The sequence below is a fragment of the Lipophrys pholis genome (genome assembly GCF_963383615.2).
Source record: "Lipophrys pholis genome assembly, chromosome: 19".
Lineage (NCBI taxonomy): Eukaryota > Metazoa > Chordata > Actinopteri > Blenniiformes > Blenniidae > Lipophrys > Lipophrys pholis.
In genome coordinates, this window is record NC_137647.1 from 14,954,199 (window position 1) to 14,972,611 (window position 18,413).

The window sequence follows — 18,413 nt, forward strand, 5'->3', positions numbered from 1 at the left end:
TATGTTGCAATCCACATTGAAGACAAATGTATTTCACTTGTCACTGTTATTATACCATACATTAGTTGAAGTCCCAACACAACGGAGCACAGTAACATGTAACATAAATATCAGTGTGAGTATCCCCTCATATTTTCACATTTTTCTAAAAATAGCTTGTGGCAACGTCACGCCCAATCACAGATTGTTCGAGTAAAGGGGGGGGGGGGGTTACGCTTCATAACTGGAAGATGTCGCAGAGTGAACCGAGTGGTGATTGCAAAATTTCGGCTTTTTATTTGAGCTCGCCGCGAAATTCTGTCCTAAAAAAAACTGCGAACTGTTAATTTAAAGCGTAAAGAATAACACGGAGACTGTTACAGGCGTATTGGCTCGCAGCGAGCTTGTAGGCGGGACAAAGCGACTTGAGTGGCCAATCGCATCAATGCAATGATTGGATGTATCTACGGCTGACCAATCAACCTTGGTCTTGTGGACTGTCGAATGATTGGCATCGTCTTGGACCAATTGGAGCTACGCAGAGGCGGGGCCTGGTGGATGGATGACTGGAGTTTCCCTTGCGGTCTGAAGATTAATGGAAGGGGTCTGTTGATCCGAGGAATCGACTATCAGGTGGTCGGTCCCCTGGAACATTTGCTCGTGACGGCTCGTTTTGAGAATAATGGAGTATATATCCATTTGAATAGCGAGCGGAGGAAAAACGTGCGAGCTGGACACAAATTTCACGCTCAGAATTGGAAAGGCCTGCCTGCACAGAGGGAGCACCTGGTTAGTTAAGGCCAAGACTGCAAGGGACGCTACCAGCTAACGCTAGCTGGCTCGTCTGACAGACGGAAACAGCTTTCGACGATTTTCATCCCGCCTCGACTTTCGATAGACCAAATCGTCGCCGCAGATAAAGGACAGCGGACTGACTCCCCTGATCAAGCCGGTGCCAACTTGAAGATTTGACGAGCGAAACGCTACAGAGCTGACATCCGCTGGATCTCTGCCTCCTAGCTAACGTGCTAGCGCGAGCTAACCAGAAGCGCTGGATATTTTCCTCTGCTCGAGGAGTTCACCGCCGCGGATAAGTGCTGGGACTACTCCATTCACACTCCCTGGTCAATGATGATAGCTGTTAGCTAGTAGTAAGCTGTCAGGTTCATTGAGTGTGTAGCGTCTGCTTCAGCGGTGTAGCATTACTCAACGACTTGTGAAGGAGAAGCCAGCCCGAGTCGAGGGACGCCACTATCAGCCTGCCATCATGGGCAACACGCCCACAGCAAAGAAGGGCAATGAGATGGAGAGTGGTGAGTAGCCGGCTCTATCGTGCCCCTGCATCGTTTCTGTCAATGCGAAGCATTTCCTGTTTTCATTGCAATGGCAGCTCGTCAAATGAAACACACAAGCCACCACGTCCCTGCCTCATAACAGACCAACACCGCGTTTAGTGTTGTCCTCTGGAAGTAACACTACATCGGCGTTAAATCAGGTCAGACACACAGTATCGGTTACCCCAGCGGCTGCACTTAATGTTACAATAATTACTATTAAAACGTGTAGTTAGCATCGGGATCTGGCACTAATGGCGTGTCAACACAGCAGCCCCATTCACTGAGAGCTGTTTAAAGAGCCACATCAAGCATTTCCATTCTTCGGCCATCACTAATTGTCTCTACCAGCAGCATGTTGGTGGTGAATTGCTATGCTTTCCTGCTAACATTGTATCAAGGCCCACAGATGACATTCACAATGCCACAGCATAACAAGTTCTCCACACCTTTTTGCAACTGTAAACATGTAACAGGCCGAAATTCACAGGGTGTGTAGGCTCTCTGTATAACACATCCATGCTGAAACTTGAGCTCTGGGTTTTTACTGTGACTAAAGTCGTCTCGGCTGAACAGTAGTGGATGTTATTCATTCATTCTGCTCATACTGTGGGAAACCTCGTGATAAAATGCCTCAGGTTATATTAAGAGGTAGCAGCCTTGATGACAACAACAAGCATTATCCAGAAGTCATAGGTTTTTCTTTTGCGGTTTGTCTTTCAGATGTTTTCTCCTTTTTCTCAGAAGACCATGAAAGGCGGCAGTAACACTGTAAACTTCAAACCTTGTGGAGATTCTCTCTTGTGCCCTTTGAATAATGTTCACCTTAGGCTGAAACAGTAGGTTCTTTGCAGGAAATTTTTTTTTGCATTCATAGAGAAACAAGGAGCTATAGGTAGAATGGATTGATCATATTAGAGTGAACATTGAAGCTTTAAAAAGCTGTGTAGACGTAGTTGCTGGGTCACAGGAACTGTGTTATGACAGTAAGTGAGCAGAGAGTTGTTATCAGTTGAAGAAAAAACCACCACGACACAGGTCATATGATGCATAAGGGTGATCCTCTCCAGGCAAAAAACTTTAGAGTTGAGCAGTCTCTTGAATAACATGTGATGAGCAGGATTGGAACAAGGACACTTGTATGTGTTACTGTGTGGAGAGACAGAGAGTCCAATGCTCTGCTATTGAGTAAATGCTGTTATATGTTGTCATATCCCTCAACTTTTTATTTTGTTGAGTCTTTTGAACTGCCAACTGACACTGGTTTGTGTTTCTATCGTACTATGACATATACTAATAGAAACTTCTTGAACCACAAAATCAGACTCTGCATTATTTCTGTTATTCTATTTTAGATTCACTTATTTTGACTTGGTTGGAACTTGGCTCACCCGCTCTAGAGAACACTCGGAATAACAGTGTTTTATGTTTTATTCGTGGCACCATAAATAACACTCCAGTGTGCAAAGTCAGAACGGGTATCTGTGAAATGAGCCTCAGCTCCTTGTTGCTGGTAGAGAATAGGTGTGAAGAATGGCCTGCTGCCTTTCTATAACCCATGTAACAGTCATGACTTTCAGATGTTATTAAGTTTCTTGTTATAAAGGAAATGCATTCGGTGAATTGAGCAGTTTAAAAGAGAGACAGACTCGCCGCTGCTTTTGGGCGGGTTGTTCATATGTCACACTTCATATCTTTATCAGTCTGGTGACAGTGGGCCCACCCTGATCCCTCAGACAGGTGCTGGCCAGGGTTGTGGAGCCCACACCCAGGGGCAGAAGTTCCCACAGAGCAGAGAGATTAAGAACAATGTGGCAGGACATTCTGGTTTCTATGGAAAATCAGAAGTGAGTGTTGAGAACCAGTTCAGGTGTACAGCATCTGTTGCCTCTGAACTTCTCAGGCTGCATTACACAAGCCGAGAGCCACTGCGCTGCTATACGGAGCTATTTTTCTGGCCCCACAGGAAGAAGCAGGGCGGACAGTCGCGGCAACAGGAAGCAAAGGAGCGGGGAAGGGCCGGCCCAGGCTCTGCACCGACTGTTGTTCATCGCCTCTTTAGTTCCACAAACTAAAGGCAGCCGGCTGGGATAGCTTGAAGTTGTGACCTTTCTGAAGCTTCTGATGTTACATTTTTGTGGATCCTGATTAAACGCCTGGACATACTACAGTGTTGAAACTCTACTCAGGCTTCCAGCTTGTTTAATCGAGCCTTGTAGAATGTCTGTTATTCACAAGCTGGCAGGGAGGCTGTTTCATCGAACCGGGCCCTCTCTGAGGGACATAGGCAGTGGAGAAGACAGACATGACCAACCACAGGAGGAGCTAGAGGCCCGCAGCTGCAGTGAGTTTTCATTCTGGAGCTGGACAGAGGCATGGGTGAGGGGTGGAGCTGCTGTACTTCATGTTGTGCTCCATGAAATTAGTCAGTCACAGGCTGAGCTGAAACCAAGCAATTTCTCTTGATAATTGTCTGTTACTTAATTCATCTCATGACCTGTTGAGTGTGTATTGGGTTTGGAGGATTTATCTTTGGCTCTGTCAGACTTTGGTAGCGCTGGCTTCATTATTTGCAGCCGGCAGCGTGCGTGCTTCTGTTCATGTAGACAAAAAAAAACACACAAACACACCACAGCCTGTTCTTTGTCCTTCCTCTGCTACCCATTGTTCTCTACCTACAGAGGAGAGGAAGCATGCCTGAGTAGACTCTCCTTTTCTGCAGAAGCGTATCATATTTGAAAACCTCCCAAACTTTCCGTCATGACTAACTAACTACCAGTTAAAAGAAGAAATACTTGTATTGACTCACGCTTGTTTGGAATTGAATATAACGAAGTGGCACCCTGCCTGAGTACAACTATGTGTGTCTATAAATATCTGTGTAGTTTATGTCCTGCCCCTGCTCTGCACGCAGCTGGTTTGTGTAACAGGGGCAGGTTTGTGTTCAGATCGCTCATCACTTCCTGTCTGCAGTTAAAGGGGCTTTGTTACAAGCTTGTGCTGATTATTGGTGGACTTTACTGCTGTAATGCCAATTAGCCGCCTCGGACGAGCTTAGAGCTCAGCACTAATAACAAAAGAGTGATCCTGACGTTCAGAAAAGTGGAGAATTGAAGGTTGAACTTGGGTGAAGGAACTATTGTCTTATCTGGATTTTCTCAACAGGCCTAAAGCCAATCATAGGCCTACTGAACTTATCCAGTGTCCATCGCACAGAACTGTAGCGTATTGTAATTGAATTCTACAGAACTAAGGAATATCGGCAGCATTTTAAAATGTTGCGTCATCAGCAGCAAAGTATGAAATTAGTATTTTTGACTTTTATTGAACATTATCAGGTTGAAGTTGTCAAAATTGTAAACGTCTACCTGAAGAAACCCATGCAAGGACATAAAGAACTTGCAAGCACGTCACAGAAAGGTGCTTCAAGATTTGAGACGCCAGAGGTCGATGACACAGTGACCTCACTCATTGTGCATGTTTGGGAAAATTCTTTGAAATGGACCCGACATGTTTTCTGTCCTCTGAAACACAAAGGAGTGAGGTTTTGGCCATCAAAGGTCATCGCTCCCTTGTACGTGTTATAGTTTATGTGAGCTGATATCAGTATTGTTTTAGTTGACACTTGAATATATTGGTTTTGATTATTTAACAGCAGGAAACAAAATTGTGCACAACTTTTTTTTCTTTCTTTTATTTATTTATTTATTTATTTATTTTTTAAGACGATTATTGTGCTTTGCTTCTTCACTCCAACATGGAGCATTTGTGAGTGCACCTGAGAGTTCCTTTCTGTTTTCAGTGCACCGATCCTACTGAACGTTTGAGGGAGGTCGTGCTTAGGAGCCCCATTGTTTTATCACAGCGTGGTTACAACTCACAGTAACTGTTTGTTTACTTTAATGAAGTGACTGTCTGCAAGCCATTTCCATGTCCTGTGTGGTCGCTACAGTCCCAATGGATCAGATGCATCAGACAACCCCCCCCCCCCCCCCCCCCCCCCCCGATTTGGGAGGCTAACAGATGTGATGCATGAAACGGGTGATGGAAACTTTCTATTAAAAAAAAACAATTAGATGAAAGTGTGGATAAGAGCATCTTTGATTTCTGGAAGTGATACTTCATATTATATATGATTCTGTTCAGACAGTTTTGTTTTAACTGCACAGTTGCCAACGAATGATGGAGGTAATAGTAGTTCTGAGGGAAACCTGAGCCAAGTTGGTAACCTGTCTGCAGATGAAGCTGAAAGACGCAACCTGATTTGCTCTTGCCCATATTATGAAGGTTTTTCTATTCCTTTGTGTACAGAATTTATTAGTATGAGGACGTGATCTCGTACAAGGATCAGTGGTGGCCTGAAGGTTAAAGGAGCAGAACCAAGGTTTGAATCCACTGCTCCCTCTGGATGGGTTAAATATAGAGACCAAATTTTGTTGTGCAACATTTGTACATATGTCAAATGAAGTTTTCTTCTTCCTCAAATTAAATTCTTGTGGCAGAAATCACCATAAATGTACAGTATGATTTACTTATGTAATAGTAATAAATGTAACCAGCATAAATAGTAAATACACATTGCTTGAAAAAGAAAGGTATGAGTATTGCCATTGTTTTGTCACCGTATATCTGTTTAATGATGCGTTTCCTAGCAGAAAAAGCAAGATGAGACCATATGTTCAGGCCTATTGAGCATTTCTAAATACTCCATATGTATTCAAGTAGCAGGGAGTCAAAGTGGGAGGTGACGTTCGGCTCAGGACAGTAGATTACAAAACAACTTTCCATTGGTGCCTTGGACAGGAAACGTCCCCCATCTGAATTCAGCCGATGATTGGAATTGATTTTTTACCTTGAAAGGCATGCAAATACATTTCTCTCTTTATCGGGGCTCATTTTGCCACCTGAACTCTTCTTTAGGCCTCACTTGAGCCTCTCTGCCATCAGAACAAGGCAAGATCCAGACAGAGACTCGATTTGGCTCGCGTTGCCATTTAATGTCGGTTAGCTCGCCCTAATATAACCCCTCTGTTCCTGCGTCAGAGTGGGCCACTGAGCCCCGCGGGAGAGATGGAGGATTGATTTTTGGAGGATCAATTCAGCACTGGCACTGCTCGCGCTCTCTGGTGCATTTGGGCTGAGTCAAAAAAGTTTTGCTGTGGTTTGTGCGCTCCTGCTCTGCTAGCATCTCTCCAGAGTGCCACTTTTATGTTTGTGAAAACACCCAGATCATCTCTGAAAGTCTTTTTTTAATCACAGATGTGGCAGCTGATTGGCTCGGCTAATTAGGGAGAGTTTGAGATGCGTCTAGATGTGTGCAGCTCTTCTCATGGGTCTCTACTTAGGCCTAGTTTTCCATAGGACTTCATCTCTGGGTTGGATAAATATACCAGCTAGTTTTTCACGCCCCTCCCCCGGCGATTATGCCCCTGTTTAGATCAATATAGAGCCACTGTGTGTGCATGCCTGCATGTGTGTTTGTGTGTCTGTTTGACATGAGAGGGAACAGCAGAGAGTACTTTGTGTGCAGAATAAATATTGATACAAACCAAGCAAGGGTCCAATTGATCTGTGTGAGTGTAACGGGAGCAGCACTACCCTCCATGCTGCGTTTGACCACACACTGGAGGTGGATGCTACTTTTTGCTCTTGGTCTCCTGCAAAGTGACAGTCACTGGGACGACGGAAGACGCTCTCCTGGCAAGGACACTTGAATGGTTTCTGTGGATGTGCGGAGCTGCTGATCTGACCAGACTGCTCTCAGAGGGCCAGGGTCGGTCATGAGTCAGTGGCTTTGAGGAAGAGGCCAAGGAAGAAGCGCAGAGGAGACTTTACAGGGCTAATGTGTGACAGGAAGAGCTCCAGAAGGCATGCAGGGAAGAGGGAGTCATCCTCGCGCTCAAGTGAATCAGGGTCGCGCTCCGCAGATCATGCAGCACCAGAGGTACCCATAGTCCTCCCAGATGGTAAGAAATATGGGATTGCAGAAATAACAGTCTTGTGAGTTTCAGCCGATCAACTGAAGATCCAAGGGTAGAAACCCTTTTGAAAATTAAACAGACTGAATAAATACCAAGGCTTTGTTTCCCCTCTTATGCTATTTGCAAGTTATCACTTCAATAAAAGCTCCGTTTGTGGCTGCTTCTGCTTGGAAGTGGAAGTTGAGCAACTTTCACGGGAAATGTTTTCCCCCTGGTGACTGTGCCGTTTCCATCGCTCTCTGTGGGAGCTGCAGCACTCCTGGCATGTTTATGTGAACTTTGCTCTTTGCCGTTCTTACTGGCTTTCTCCCATCCTATTGTTGGAGCTGCCGGTCTTTGGAGAATTAGCAGGAAATCACGTTAGCTAGATGAGGATTAAGCTTTCGTCTGGTTTGGAGTGTGTGTGTGTGTGTGTGTGTGTGTGTGTGTGTGTGTGTGTGTGTGTGTGTGTGTGTGTGTGTGTGTGTGTGTGTGTGTGTGTGTGTGTGTGTGTGTGTGTGTGTGTGTGTGTGTGTGTGTGTGTGTGTGTGTGTGTGTGTGTGTGTGTGTGTGTGTCACAGAAATCCTTCCATGTGATAGTTCTGTCAATAGCAGTTTTCTTTAGTATATTTCTAGGTTGTGATTGGACACGCTGAAGGCCTATTAGTTTTGAATATTATCACAAAGCTGGTGAATAAATGGCTCTGCAGTTTAACTATTGACAGCTGACTGGCTTTATTTAAACTGTGCCCGGGGCAGTTTTGCATCGATTATGTGGCCACAGAGAAATTCCACATTATTCTGAAAGGCTTATAACTGCTCTAGTTTTTACTGTTTGTGAGCAAATCAAACATTTTTACACTTGCACAATAATTATTACTGTTCAGTAAATCCACTTTGTGATTATATTTGGGCCAGGAGCCTTTATAGCTATGAAACAAAACAAAAACAATTATTGTCCAAGTGTTGCATCGTGGTAACTTTTCCTGACGGTACTCGTTCATTCACAACCACCATCTTGTGCCAGTAGAAATAGCTGTAGTCCCTGGGCTGCTGCTACTACAGCTGCTGCGCAGATAGTGAGGAGGAATGAGGAAGGGCCGACTATCTGCATGTTCCCACAGAGCACTGTGATTAGCCCCATAAAGATAAGGGGAGAAAATGAACTTCTCCTTATGACAAATATGTGTGCCAAGTTGTCATAATCTGTCCACCAGCACATGTTTGTTTGCCCATTATCACACATACTTTGTCTGCTTGTATCCCCACTGTTTGTTTTCACTCTGCCTAGGAAGAGCATAACAATAATAATAATAATAATAGACATTGTAGCTTTATGTTAGACTGTAGTCTTCAGGTTATTTAAAAAAAAAAATTTGTATTTAGATTATTATTATATTGTCACGCGTACAAGAAAGTGGGCTTTTGAAAAATAAGTAGGTCATAAAGTTTCTGAATTCAACAAAAAGGCCCGGTCCAAGCAGTTTTGCTTAATGCACGGGCATGATTGTTGTGCGATATTATGCAAACCTGCTCCGCTTGTGAAAGAATCATGAAGTGAAACCAGCGGGAACGGATTGAGAATGTTTAAAAGCTCCTCGGGTCGGGTATTGCTTCAGAGGCAGTGAGAGGGTCCGGGCCTTTCTGCGCTGAGTTTGCATGTTCTCCCGTGGGTTTTCTCGGGGTACGTCAGTTTCCTCCCACAGTCCAAAAACATGTGTTGGAGGGTAATTGGTGACTGTAAATTACCTGTAGGCATGAATGTGTATAATTATGTGTGTGTGTGTGTGTGTGTGTGTGTGTGTGTGTGTGTGTGTGTGTGTGTGTGTGTGTGTGTGTGTGTGTGTGTGTGTGTGTGTGTGTGTGTGTGTGTGTGTGTGTGTGTGTGTGTGTGTGTGTGTGTGTGTGTGTGTGTGTGTGTGTGTGTGTGTGTGTGTGTGTGTGTGTGTGTGTGTGTGTGTGTGTGTGTGTGTGTGTGTGTGTGTGTGTGTGTGTGTTCGCCCAGTGATGGACTGGTGACGTGTCCAGGGTGTACCCTGCCTTCAGCCATAGACGGCTGCTATCATGAAGCTGTATTGAAGATGGATGTATTACTCCATTGATTATTAAGATGGCATGAGACACTGTAGCTGTTTAGAAGCGTTTAATTCATTAAAGTATTGAATATCTGTAATCAAACTTCTTGTATTTTGTCTCTAATGTTATCTCCTGCTCAGCCCAGCCCGCCATCCCTGTGCATCTTTTCACGAGGAGGAAAATGCTTGTTGTGTTCAGAACCGTCCACCATATGTCACCTCTAAATGTAGTGTGTAGAAAACTAATCCAACTCTATGAAAAGTCATTTTCCACTTTTCCTAAGCCGTCGTAAATAGTAGCTTGACTTCGTCTTCACACCCTAAAAACTAAGGACACTTAATGATGGGTTTAGTCATCCTGACTTTCTTTTAAGTTTAATCTTAGCTTAAGAGAGATCATGTGAAGGTAGAATCAGTTGAATACCATCACTCTGGGACATTTAAGTTTCCTGTGGATTGTGCTGCCGAGGAAATGTGCTTCAAGGTTACAACTCCGACAAGTTTTAAGGATTTCTGTGTGTTGTTTTTTTTCTACATTGAATTTATTTGGCTCTGATTGAACCTGTTAATTAGCAGGTTTCTCTTTCATAAATTTAGCTGACTGATTGTGTATACGTATGTCGTGGAACTCCTCCTCTGTTCACTCTTGACCGTGACTCTGCACAACATGAAGTTAAGATCTCCTCTGTGGCTTGATGATAAGGCGGCTGTGATGCTCTGCACGAAAACTCCTGTGTACGTCTAAAACCCTCGCTGAACGTGCCTTTTGCGTCTTCTTTACAGTAAAGGAGTTTCTTGCCAAAGCCAAAGAAGATTTCCTGAAGAAATGGGAGAATCCAGCACAGGTGAGACAAAGACGTTCACATAAACACCTGGGGAAAGAAAGTAGTCTTTCAATATTTAAAGCGTTATCATACATGTTTACCAGTGAGGGTTTTTTTTTCTCAGTCTAATTCATTTTTATAATGAAGTTCAAGGGAAATTAACTACTATTTTTATATCTTTGTTACATCTCTCAGACAGAGCAATTAAAATAGTCCTTTCTTCTGAGCAGTATAATTATTTTTAGAAGGGCAGTGCGCCCTCTGCTGGGCAGATGTGAAATAGACGTGACTACACAACTAAAATTTGAATTTCAACCCTGGATACACTTTTCATATCCACAATAAGGGAAAAGCAGCAAATCAGTTACACAATAAAACAAAAGAAATACATTTGTAACTACTTGAATTTATTGGTTCATTGTTTTCATGTTTACGAGGGGGAAAAAAACCTTCTAGAACGAAGATGTGTTTCGTACAGGCAAACAGTTTGTGCTCTTTATGTCACAAGCCTTTTTCTTGACTCTTCAGCAAACTGCAGCGTTGGACCACTTCGAGCGTTTGAAGACTTTAGGCACCGGCTCGTTCGGCCGAGTCATGTTGGTGAAACACAAAGAGACGGGCCAGCATTTTGCCATGAAAATACTTGACAAACAGAAGGTACAGTACTGTGGAAGCCTGACATTTCAGAGTTGCGTTCATTGCTGTTGTTTCTACGTGAACTGAGATGAGTTTGGGGTCAGAGTGCGTCGCAGCAGTGCAGGTGTCGAACATGACACTAGTGTCCCGGTGAGCCAGGCTGACCCTGAAGAGGTGCGGCTCCAGTTGCACTGTGAGCAAGTGTGTTGTGAAAGCAACACACCAGGGTGCACATCCCAGTGTTCTCCACATTTTTGAGCTGAGAAGGCTCCTGTAGTCCAATGAGACTTTAGATTGTTCTGGAGCAAAACGCCAAATTAGTAGACTTTCTTTTTCTACTAAGTTTAGTGCACTCCGTGTCTTCATTCTTGGTCGTCATGGAGACGTGATGCTCTGCTGGTTGGTGCAACGTTCGGACCAAACTGTCCCGACTCTAATGTATCCAATGGATTTTTGGTTTGATTTGACTTCAGAGTGGTTTAAGACCTCTCACCTTCAAATACAAGTGAGGTAGAAGTAAGACTTGAAGTATCCTCAAAGCTCCTCCAATCAGGAAGCGATTGTCGTGTCGTTTGTATGATTTCCCAACTTGCTTTGCGTGACTGTGCGATGGCTCTCGTCCCTCCCAGGTAGTGAAGCTGAAGCAGATAGAACACACACTGAACGAGAAACGTATCCTGCAAGCTGTCAGCTTCCCCTTTCTGGTGCGACTGGAACACTCTTTTAAGGTATGTGTTCGCTGCTCATCCGTGCTTAGATAAAAATTCATCCCCCTTCTGGCGTGTGACAATTCTCTCCTCGTCCCCCTGCAGGATAACAGTAATCTGTATATGATAATGGAGTATGTGCCTGGCGGTGAAATGTTCTCACACTTAAGGAGGATCGGTAGATTCAGGTGAGTTAACTTTTAAGGTAACTCACGTCCTGCTCGCTGCCGGGTGAGTGTAAAGTTTGAGGCTGCTGTGTTTTGCAGTGAACCACACGCCCGCTTCTACGCAGCCCAGATTGTACTGACCTTCGAATACCTTCACTCACTGGATCTCATCTACCGAGATCTGAAGCCTGAGAACCTGCTCATCGACCAGCAAGGTTACATTCAGGTAAGAAAGACGTCAACAGCAATTAGTCCTAGCAGATGTCCCTCTCCTGTACTCAGAGCTGTGCCTTCCGCTCTTCAGGTAACGGACTTTGGATTTGCAAAGAGGGTGAAAGGCCGAACCTGGACGCTGTGTGGGACTCCAGAGTACCTGGCACCGGAGATCATCCTCAGTAAGGTACGCAGTGAGCACCACCGTTCATCATGTCACCCTGTGGAAGCTGACGTTGCACTCCATATATAATCACTCCTATTCATATTCCTGTGTTCACTGCTGCCTTACTGTGATTGCAGGGTTACAATAAAGCAGTGGACTGGTGGGCTCTGGGGGTGCTGATCTACGAGATGGCAGCTGGTTACCCTCCCTTCTTTGCTGACCAGCCTATTCAGATTTATGAAAAGATTGTATCAGGAAAGGTGAGTTCCACCCAAAAAGCAATCTTGGTTTTTGTCAGTCGGTAAAGTCTCCCTCTTCAGCTCGACTTTCCAAAACCTAGAAACACATCACTGTCATTAGTAGCATCTGTAAATCACAACGGTATGGATGTGCCCAGTAAAGCTCCTATTTGCTTTATTTCCTTTCAGAAGAATCGAGGACACATTTTGTTCTAGTTGGAAGGGAATTTAAATTCTTAAAATCTGAATGTGAATCATTCAGTTTGAACCTGAATTGATCGTTTTATAAATAATAATAAAATCAACACTGTCAGTTCAGCTCCTGAATTCATTCTTTCATTTCAGTTTCATTCTCTCCGTTCAAATTCAGCTTTTCAGTTCAATGTTTGTGCCTCACATCCGGGACCTGGTGTCAGGTTGAACAAGTCGAACGCTTAAGGGAAGAAGTTGAATTTATAACAGCAACACACTTTCCGTTGTCTTTGCCTGAATACCTCCGATACAAATATTTATTGGAAATACGACGTGCAAAGCAGCGTACGGGCCATCGCTCTCGGCCCCCGGCAGCCAGCCTCCCAATCCTAAACACTACTGCAATGAATCGTTTCCTACTTCTGCTCTACAATCCAAAAAAACGGCTCAGATTTAAAAGTGGGCAGACAGAAAGCAACATTAGGAAGATACAGATATTTTTCTAAGGAACTATTCTTACTGTGACGACACTTAATCAGACACTGATTCTCCGTGTCGAGACTTTCCATGTTAGTGACATTATCCACTTCTCGATTTAAATGTCTGATATCTCAGCAGCACCTCCTTTATTTCCAATTACACCTCATTTCAAGACCTTACCTCAAAGTTTGGTCTTTTTCTAGTTTGTCATTTTTAAACGTCACATGGTATTGTAGGGAGACTGGCATTAAGGTGGAAACCGGCTCACTCACTCACCCTCCCCTGTCTGCAGGTTCGCTTTCCGTCCCACTTTAGCTCAGACCTAAAGGATCTGTTGAGAAACCTGCTGCAGGTGGACCTGACCAAGCGCTTTGGCAACCTCAGGAATGGAGTCAACGATATCAAGGGCCACAAGTGGTTTGCCACCACTGACTGGATCGCCATCTACCAGAGGAAGGTGAGCGGAAAACCGTCATGCTGCAGCACGGCCTGCGAGTCCTCTTATTCTTTTTGGAAGAGAAGTGAAACTGATGATAGTTTTAATGAGACTTTGGTCAGCGGACGTGTCTTTAGTTTCCTTCTGGGACTACGGCTGATTCCATACCATCTGTGCTTCTCTGCTGAGAGGATATTACTTTGGAGGCTAATGGAAAAATGTCCAAAACACAGAGAACATGTGTTCCTCTGCAGGTTTCTTAGTCGATGCGACGGCTGGTTGGTTCAGAAGCGTTACGGTTGCCGCCTGATTTAATTGTCACAGGCTTCCACTGATTGTAAATACCAACGGACACAACAATCATATTTTAATTGTGGAGAAAAGGTGCTACACATAGAGAGGCATGTATTACTATGCTATACTATACTGATGCTGCTGAATTCTGATCAGAGGCTCAAGTAAAGAAGCATCAGATAGAAAACTGAGTAATGACGTCTTGAACGTGTAATTGAATTGTTTTTATAAGAAAGTGAATCAGGTTTTAGTGTGAACTCAAAGTCATGCGTACAATGGCTCTGCTGCTTTGGTTTACGTCGTCATTCTGAATGTTTTCTCCATTATTGCAGGTGGAAGCCCCCTTTATTCCTAAGTGCAAAGGCCCCGGTGACACAAGCAACTTTGACGACTACGAGGAAGAGGAAATCAGAGTCTCCTTCACAGAGAAGTGTGCAAAGGAGTTTGCTGAGTTCTAGATTCCACCCAAGAGTAGCGGAGTGAGAGAGTCAGGGATTTAGAAAGAAAAAGGGGGTAAGAAGACAGGAAGCACTCGGGTGGACTGATAACTTGCTTATTTGTGATGACGAGGAAAACAATGTAAAATCTCCCCCCAGTGGAAAATGTAGGCAAAGTGAAGAAAGATCCAACAGAACCAGCAGTGTTGCCTTTTCTGATTGTTTCTCAACTGTTACCTATTCATTTATTTATCCCTCTTGTGTTCGTGGCAGAGGCTCGGCGAGAACAGGCACAGGTCATGGCTGTTCAGCTAGAATTGTATCTCTCTGATGGTGTAATGACACATTTTTCGATCTTTGCAGGTTGAGGCATTGATTTCTCTGTTAAAGGTACTGAATCTGCTCGGCTCCTTTATGAAACGGGCCCTCTCTAAAGCTTCTCTTAAGAGTGATTGCTGTCTCTTGTCAACCCCCCCCCAAAAAAAACCCACCCCCACACTCCCCCCCTTCCGGTTCCATCCCTCCATCCCAAATCTGTCCAAGCAATACCAAGTCCAACAGATGTGCCTATCATAATGCCAACTGGTTGGAAAAACTGTGTGGAAAGCATTGGTGCAGAGCTCTGGCTGCGGTGGCGTCGGCCCTCGTGCCCGTTTGGTTGAAAGCTTGAAAAACTCTCTGCACCTGCCTTTGTCTGCTCAATGTGGCATGATTATTGGGTAGACGATGCACTCCACTGCTCGCAGCTGAAGCAGTGGTGACCTCTTTGGTTCGGCGTGAAAACCATTTTTATCACCGCAAACTTCTTCAAGGTCCCACTCCTGCGAGTGGGGCGGGGCCGCGGGAAGCAAACATGAGGTCTGCATTTAAGTCTGTCTTTCTCTTAGCTGAATTTATTAGAGCATTTAAAAAAAAAAAAAACACAAAAAAAAAAAACAAAGAATCCTATCGGTGATCATTTTGTCCTTTTTATGTCGATCTCTGTGCTTGTGTGTTATTTAGTGCTCAAGGGTGGGTTAAAAAGCTGTGACTTAGCTGCAGCTGACATTGTGGTCACACTCCTGACTATTGTTTATTTAATTCATAGAACATTTATACATGTATATTGATATATATATGATAGAGAACATGAAATATCCATCTTTTTTCAACATTGTCTCATAGCTGTGAAACTGAATTAAGATTTCATGAATAAAAACACATAAATTCTGCCAAATTTTCAACGCGGGAACCTTGCAGTTTTCTCTATGTAACTCTGATGGTGGTGGATTTTAATACGCAAAACAGTAGCAAAACGTTTCAACAACCTGTGCATGTTATTTTTGTACAATATCACTTGTAAAGAAAGATGGCGGAGCGTTGTGCTTTATGTGTGCTGAGGTACCTTGAGATTGTGGATAACATGTTTAATATTACGAAGGACACTCGCTGCTCTCTGGAAGACGGAGCAAGACCCAGATCGATGTGACAAAGTTCCTCTGGTCTTTGTCGAGGATTAACTTGTAGGGTAACAGATACAGATTGTCACTGCACTTGTGCTTCTCACCTTGACAATTTTATTTTTCTTTTTTTTTTTTCACCCCTTCTTCCCCCCACCCCCACTCTTCCCGAACCTTCTCTCTTGTATGTTCCCTGACATGCAATACCGTCACATATTTTAAAAGCCCCAACAAAACCCCATTTGGGACTGTTCGGATTGGAGTGTTTTTTGTTTCACATTTTCCAGCTTTGTATGTAACAAATGTTTGTTTTTTTTTTGTTTTTTTTTAAAGAAGCGATCCTTAAGCTGTCCCCTTTTGCCAAATTTCTTTCCATGGATGCAAGACAATCGCAGACCAAATGTTTCTTGCTGGTTTGTTGACTGAAGACGTCGTTTTGATGAAGGATTCACACGTTGCCCCCACCCCCACCCCCACCCCCACCACAAAAGCCCCCATAGGTGCTAGACTGAAGAGCTTCTGTGACTTGTTTGATGTGCATCACTCTATTTGTCATAAAGTCTTGTAACATGACATTTTAGAATGTTTTCTGATTTCAGTAGGCTTGAGTAATTATGTTTGGCAGTGTCTTAATGTAATCGAGATCAAAACGCAGGATCTTTTTTTCTCTTTTTTTTTCTCTTTTTTTTTTTTTCTTTTTGAATGTCTTGAAACTGTCTGATGGCGATGTTCCTGTGTGGAAACATGATGATGTGTATTTTTTATAATACATGTTTCTGAGGCGAGCCTGGTTCTTCTTGCATGTGGTAACGCAGCCCAAAGGCCACCCCCTCCCCTGGACCGGGGACACGTTTCTCGAGAAATCCTTCGACTCTGCAGCTCACAGTCTCCAGTGCCGTTTTAACCCTTTTTGGATCTGTTGAGCGTCACACTAAACCGTGCAGTGGATCACCAATCAGATATTGAAGCACACGCCGCAACCTTTTTCCAGATCGATTTAATTAATTTGTGCTAACAATAATGATTTTAACACAACGCTTTTAAAGAGAGCACATGTAATATCTTTTGTCTTTATGTCCTGGGGGGAAAAGAAGAAGAAGAAGAAGAAAAAAAAAAGACTAAATCAGAGTTGATGGGTAGAAGGCAAAAACAACACTTCAGACACTGAAGCCATGGCAAGTGATTTTTGCTTTTTCTTTTTTTTTTTTTTTGTTGTCGTTTCCCGTACAGAACTTTGCTGTCGGTTGTCTTTCGTTCTTTTCTATCAGCTGAACACTATCAACTGCTCTGTGCTACTCTTCAGTTCTTTCTCCCGTTTGCCTTCTATTCTCATCAAGTCTCCACACACTCTCTATTCAAACATAACACTTTTTACATCTACGATGTTTTGCGTTCATATTTTCTAATTGTATTTTCAGAAAAAGAAGGAAAAGGAAAAAAAAGCAAAAACAGAACATTAATCTTTTTCCTCATGACCTGGGTACAGTGATTGTGTAGTCTATTGTACCTTTTGGGAAACAATACTGTATATCCTTGCCTTTGACAGTCTTAACTATCTTACCCTCTGGAGAACTTGACAGATACCCTTAGAACACAACGAGTATGTTAAAAAAAATATATACATAAAGTAATATTTTGCAAAATGTATCATTCCAATAAAGTTTTACTTGTTAAGACTATTATGTCTGGGTGATATTTAAGCTCTTTCTTCGCTGTACTCGGTCGTCACACTGAACTACTTTTGACTTTCGATAAATCTGAAAGTGTCGCACTGCGCCGCCGGCTGGAAGAGAGGAAGGAACACACTTGTTGGTAGGTGATGGTGGATGTTGTTTCTCGGGCTGATTTTATTATTATTTTTTTGTTTTGTTTTGGTGCATGTTACAAGGAGGCTTTGCAGCATTTGAATAATGCAGTGTTGTCTGCACCGTGTCACATTATGGAGTCACTTTCAAACACCTTTCGCCTCCACAAGCCTTCAGATTTGCACCCCTGCATCTGCTGGATGCAAACGTTGGCCCAACCTACAAGACGACACATGTCTGGAATCTCATCTGCTCGTGGGAATGTTTATTTATTTTTTTCTTTATTGTAATAAAAGGTGGCACGTGCCATTCCAAAAGCTCCAGCTTGTGTCTTGCCTGTCCCGGTTTGTTTTCAGGTGCTCTCTCCTGGATCGGCGGCATTGACATCTGGATCCTGATGTGCAGTGAACTCCATCTCTCTGCTCGTTTCCCCCATAACAAGCTTCTAGCGCATGCCAGGGAGGAGTATCTCCACGCATAAGACAATCTTTTGATAAAAAGTGAATCTCTGAATATACTTTCACTAATTGTAGCCGAGGAGCTCAATTGTTCGTAGCGTCTGGCTCCTTGTGTTTGCATTCTTCAGATGTTGCATTTCATAATGAGATCACATATAAAGTTTGCCTGTTGCCAGCTGATGCATGGATATTCCGGATAAGGATTAGAATCCATCACAAATAACGGTGTGAAATTCAAGCTGAAGCTTTTGGAATAATCTCCCACTGCCTTCTGGTTTAACCACCGCCGAACATTTGTGGGTACAGACCTCACCCAAGAGCAAAACATCCTCCATACCACAGCCTTGATTAAACACCGAAGGCAAGGTGATCTATGAGGACAGCAGGGGGGTAAATGTAATTCCAAACCAAGGTAGGATATCTTTTTACTTGCAAACAATAAAGGATCTTTTTTTTTTTCCCCCAAAGAAAAATAGTATGTATTTCTTCCTTTCTTTTCCCCTTTGCTCAAAAATGCTGGGGTGAAAAGTCTGGAAAAGCTATACACACAAACCCAGCAGCAGAAAATGTCC

At 43.5% G+C, this 18,413-nt stretch overlaps 1 protein-coding gene across 3 annotated transcripts; it reads left to right on the plus strand.

Annotated features, from left to right (window-relative positions):
* Window positions 1-532: 532 nt before the first annotated feature.
* prkacaa (protein kinase, cAMP-dependent, catalytic, alpha-a) lies at window positions 533-15,111 on the plus strand. Of its 3 annotated transcripts, none has more exons than XM_080488858.1 (10): window positions 533-1,292; window positions 10,132-10,193; window positions 10,701-10,829; window positions 11,438-11,536; window positions 11,621-11,703; window positions 11,782-11,908; window positions 11,987-12,082; window positions 12,199-12,321; window positions 13,265-13,429; window positions 14,035-15,111. In XM_080488858.1, the coding sequence occupies exons 1-10, from the start codon at window positions 1,247-1,249 to the stop codon at window positions 14,158-14,160; spliced, it is 1,056 nt and encodes a 351-aa protein (XP_080344984.1). In that variant the 5' UTR covers window positions 533-1,246; the 3' UTR covers window positions 14,161-15,111. The 3 variants fall into 3 exon arrangements, with proteins under 3 accessions (XP_080344984.1, XP_080344983.1, XP_080344982.1); XM_080488857.1 differs by lacking the exon at window positions 533-1,292 and adding an exon at window positions 3,048-3,657; XM_080488856.1 differs by lacking the exon at window positions 533-1,292 and adding an exon at window positions 6,800-7,279.
* Window positions 15,112-18,413: the final 3,302 nt, after the last annotated feature.